The 4,590-nt window shown below is 62.4% G+C and overlaps 1 protein-coding gene across 1 annotated transcript; it reads left to right on the top strand.

Moving 5' to 3' along the window:
- Positions 1–189: 189 nt before the first annotated feature.
- Positions 190–4,330, top strand: EBI3 (Epstein-Barr virus induced 3). Its single transcript, XM_009557457.2, has 7 exons — positions 190–829; positions 1,423–1,545; positions 2,441–2,665; positions 2,746–2,863; positions 2,953–3,125; positions 3,767–3,930; positions 4,040–4,330. The coding sequence occupies exons 1-7, from the start codon at positions 823–825 to the stop codon at positions 4,328–4,330; spliced, it is 1,101 nt and encodes a 366-aa protein (XP_009555752.2). The 5' UTR covers positions 190–822.
- Positions 4,331–4,590: the final 260 nt, after the last annotated feature.

Genomic DNA, 4,590 nt, shown 5'->3' with positions numbered 1-4,590 from the left:
GTCACACCACCGGGACGGCTCGGGTGGGGGACAGAGGGCAGGGGGTGGGTGGGGATGGAGGGGATTGGTGCCATCATCTCCTCCAGCCTTGATGTCCCCACATGGGAGCGGGTGACCATGAAGTGGGGTTGTGGTGTGGGAGTGGTGTCATCTTCTCCTCCAGCCCTGATGTCCCCAGACACGAGCGAATGACCAAGAAGTAAGGTTTTCAGCTAAAAGAAGGAAAATCGAGATGAGATCTTAGGGAGAAATGTTTTGCTGTGAGTGTGGGGAGGCCCTGGCCCAGGTTGCCCAGAGCAGTGGTGGCTGCCCCATCCCTGGAGGGGTTCAAGGCCAGGTTGGATGGGGCTTGGAGCCCCTGATCCCGTGGGAGGTGTCCCTGCCCATGGCAGGGGGTGGAACTGGATGGGCTTTGAGGTCCCTTCCAACGCAAACTATTCTTTGATTCTCTGTGGTGATGTGAGAATGGTCCCAGTATCTCAACCAGCCCTGATGTCCCCAGACACAAGTGGGTAACCATGAAGCAGGATGGTGTTGTGGGAATGGTGCCATCATCTCCTCCAGCCCTCGATGTCCCTAGATGTGACTGGGTGACCATGAAGCGAGTTGGGGATGGTGTGGCAATGGTCCAAACCCTCTTGGCCAGAGCCGAAGCCGCTTCCCTGTGGGTCAGGACCAGGTTCTGTGCGCAGGGATCCCTGTGGAGCCAGCCTGGCCGGTGGGGTCCCCACTGGGGACGGCGTTTCCTGCGCGAGGAAGTGGGCTGAGGCCGGCCGGGGCTGTGGCTTCCCGCACCGGCGGTGACGGAGCTTCTGGTCCCAGATGCCTGGTGAGCATGACGGGGGTCCCCATGGGGCTGGGGGCACAGGGGACCCGTGGTGGCCACCATGAAGAGTCCCTGTGTCCCCCTGCCAAGGGCTGAGCCAGCCCACAGCCGGGGTGGGTGACGACACAGCAGGATGTGTCCCTGCGGTGCTGGGCTTGGTCACAGAGGGGAGCTCAGCTCAGTCCCAGGCTGGGTTTTAGGGGGGGACGGTCCCTCCCCACATGTCCTGGGAGGTTGGGGGCATCCGAGAGCTCTGGTCCCTTCTCTGGTAGAGGATTAGAGTGACCAAAAGCCCTGATTCCAGGCACAGGATCACAGGGATGGCTGCAAGTCCCCGTGGGGAAACCTTGATGACACACCTCCAACCTTCACCCCCTCCTCCCTGGCAGCAGGATCTGGCCACCATGGCGAGAAACCAGCCCATGTGCCCCAGCGGGTGTGGCAAGGCCAGAGGGGAAACTGAGGCACGGCACTGCGGGTTGGCCCAGAGATGGGTTTGAAGCCCCAGCTTTAGGGTGATGTCCCTGGGGACCTGTGGCCATGATGTCCCTGCTGTCCCCTGCCGTGGGCTCTGACCGTCCTGCCTTCCCCTCCAGGTCCCTGGACACGGGCAGCTCCGCTGAGGCTCCCTGACATGAAGTGGCTTTGGGTGGTGGCTTTTGTGGCACCTGCCTGTACCGTCCCCTACAACAGCACATCGGGAAGCGCTGAGGAAGGAGGTGTGGGAGACAGGGACAAAAGGATGGCGGCATATCAGACTGGGATATAGCAACTGGGGGGAACTGGGATGGAGATTGGGGGGACAGGGAGCTGGGAACAGAGTTATGGGGACATGGGGGACTGAGGAAGGACTGGGGGGGCTGGGATGGAGGTGTAGGGGCACCGAGGGGCCCAGGGACACCGAGGGGACAGAAGACAGAAATAGAGGGCATCTATGGATAGAGATAGAGAGACATGGGAGGGATTGGGGACATGGGGGACAGAGGCACAGGGTGACTGGTGATGGAGGAATAGGGACACCAGTGGTCTGGGGACAAGAGGGGACCAGGGACAGAGGCCCCAAGCTGGGGGGCATTGGGGAGGGAGGGGCAGTGGGGTGCTGAGTTGGGGAGCCAGGGGAGCCCAGACCCTTCCTGACCCGGTGTCACCACCACCACTCCCTGTGCCCTGTGGTGGGGACAGTGGATGGGGTGGGATGTGCCCCCAGCCCCCTACGCCCCCATACCTCTGTCCCCAGTGCTCCTGTCCCCCAAGCCCCCCCAAACCCTCCCCAGTCCCCCATGTCCCCACACCTCCATCCTCAGTGCTCCTGTCCCCCCAGTCTCAGTCCCAGTTCCTCCCCAGTCCCCCATATCCCCACACCTGTCTCCAGTGCTCCTGTCCCCCTCAGTTCCCGAAGCCCCACCAGTCCCCCATGTCCCCATACCTCTGTCCCCAGTGCTCCTGTCCCCTCAGTCTCCATCCCAGTCCCTCCCCGGTCCCCCATGTCCCCCTATTCCCAGTGCTCCTGTCCCCCCAGTCTCCATCGCAGCCCCCCATTCTGGGGATGGCAGTGGGCACTTGGGGACAGGGAGTGGTGGGGTTGTCCCCCATGCCCGCTGCCACATCCCCCAGGTCGCTGCACCCCCCAACACGGCACCCTGGGCACCGAGGTGCTGCTGCGGTGCCCGACGGCGTCGGGGGGGACAGTGGAGTGGCACCAGGGGGACACTGTCCTGGGAACATACCCTGCGCCCGGGCTGGCTGTCCCCAACGCCAGTCTGGCCCATGAGGGCCACTACAGCTGCCACCACCCTGACACCGGAGACACCTTGGCCACCATCTGCCTGCGGCTGGGCTGTGAGTGTCCCCGGTCCCCCATGGTCCCCAGGGGTTCCCTTGGGGGGGTGGCACCAGGGTGACATTGTCCTTGGTCCCAGACGCCCCTGCGTCCCTCGTTGTTGAGTGCTGGGCCATCAGCTACCCGCAGGTGGTCAACTGCTCCTGGGACCTGAGCCCCGAGCCGCTGCTGGACACCGACTTCATGGCCACGTACAGGTCAGCACGGTCCCCCCCTTGTGTCCCTGTGAGCCGAGGGGCTCAGGGAGGGCAGAATCCTGCCCAGCTGCCCCCTTTGCCCCCCACAGGCACGGCGTGCCGGGGGGCATGGAGCCCAGCGAGTGCATCCGCACTGGGCCACGGAGCTGCTCCTTTGGGAACATGCAGATGTTCTCCCTCACGCCCTACGTGGTGAACGTGACGGCCGTGAACCCCCTGGGTGCTGCCTCTGGACACCAGCTCTTCCTTCTGGAGAACATCAGTGAGCGCAGCTGGGCCGGGCTTGGTCCCCTCGCGCGTAGGATCATGGAATGGGTTGGGTTGGAAGGGATCTCAAAGCCCATCCAGTTCCACCCTCTGCCATGGACAGGGACACCTCCCACTGGATCAGGGGCTCCAGGTCCCATCCATCCTGGCCTTGAACATCTCCAGGGATGGGGCAGCCTTTGGGCAACCTGTTCCAGGGCCTCACTATCCTCATTGTGAAGAATTTCTTCCTGATGTCCAATCTTAATCTTCCCCCTTCCAATTTAAAGCCATTCCCCCTCGTCCTATCACTCCGTATCCTTGTAAAAAGCCCCTCCCCAGCTTTCCTGGAGTCCCTTTCAGTCCTGGAAGCTGCTCTAAGGTCTCCTCTGAGCCTTCTCCTCTCCAGGCTGAACAACCCCAACTCTCTCAGCCTGTCCTCATAGCAGAGGGGCTCAATCCCTCCCTCCCAAGCCTGGATTTAATCCAGTCCTTTCCCCTCTGGTTTGCTCCTGGGTTTGGGATGCGGAAACATCAGTGCAATGATTTGCTGGGTCTCAGCCCATATTTTCAACAGGGCTGGTGGAGACGTCATTGTGGTCCCCACCACTCTCCCAGCCAGCACCTCACCCCCTCACTGTCTCCTTCCTTCGTTAGTAAAGCCGGATCCCCCCGAGGACCTGCGGGTCTCGCCCATCCCTGGGGAAACCACGAAGCTGCTGCTGGAGTGGCGCCCACCAGGGTCCTGGCCCTTCCCGAATTATTTCCCGCTGAAGTATCACATCTGCTATTCCTGGGAGGAAAGCTCCGTCACCAAAATGGTACCACCCACCCGCCATATCCCCGCCCTCCTCCCCGTGCTGGGGAAACTGAGGCACAGCGAGGGATGCACCCTGGCCTGTGGGTGCACCTGACCCCGCTCTGCTGCAGGTTGGGCCCTTCGAGCAGACATCGTTCATCCTGACGGGAGCGCGGGCTGGCATCCGCCACCACGTCCAGGTGGCTGCAAAGGACATCATGGACTCAGGGGAATTCAGTGCCTGGAGCCTGGTGGCCTCGGGGACGCCCTGGATGGAGCCAAGGGAAGCAGAGCAGGGCCAGCATTCCCTTCCCCACCCTGCTCCTCTCCCTCATCCCCACGAGGGACCCCCCACGCCCCAGCCACTTGCTGTCCCAACGGAGCCACCGGTGCCGGAGGGAGTCACCAGAGACAGCCAATAAACCAGCTTGAGGCTCTGATCTCTGTCCTGCTTTTGGGATGTTCTCCACTGAGCAGCTGAGGGGATGGTCTCTTTGCTGGCTGTGGGGCTGGATGGGGCCAAGGGCTGAGGGAGGTCCCAACGGTCTCCATCACCTCAATGGGTCCCTGGGGAGGGGCCAGACCTGGCGCTGTCATAGGATCAGAGAATCCTGGGATGGTTTAGGGAAGGGACCTTAAAGATCATCCAGTTCCAAACCCCCTGCCATGGGCAGGGACACCT

Source organism: Cuculus canorus, chromosome 27 (genome assembly GCF_017976375.1).
Source record: "Cuculus canorus isolate bCucCan1 chromosome 27, bCucCan1.pri, whole genome shotgun sequence".
Taxonomy (NCBI): domain Eukaryota; kingdom Metazoa; phylum Chordata; class Aves; order Cuculiformes; family Cuculidae; genus Cuculus; species Cuculus canorus.
The sequence above is the reverse complement of the archived record's forward strand: the minus strand, read 5'-3'. Positions and strand labels throughout refer to the sequence as shown.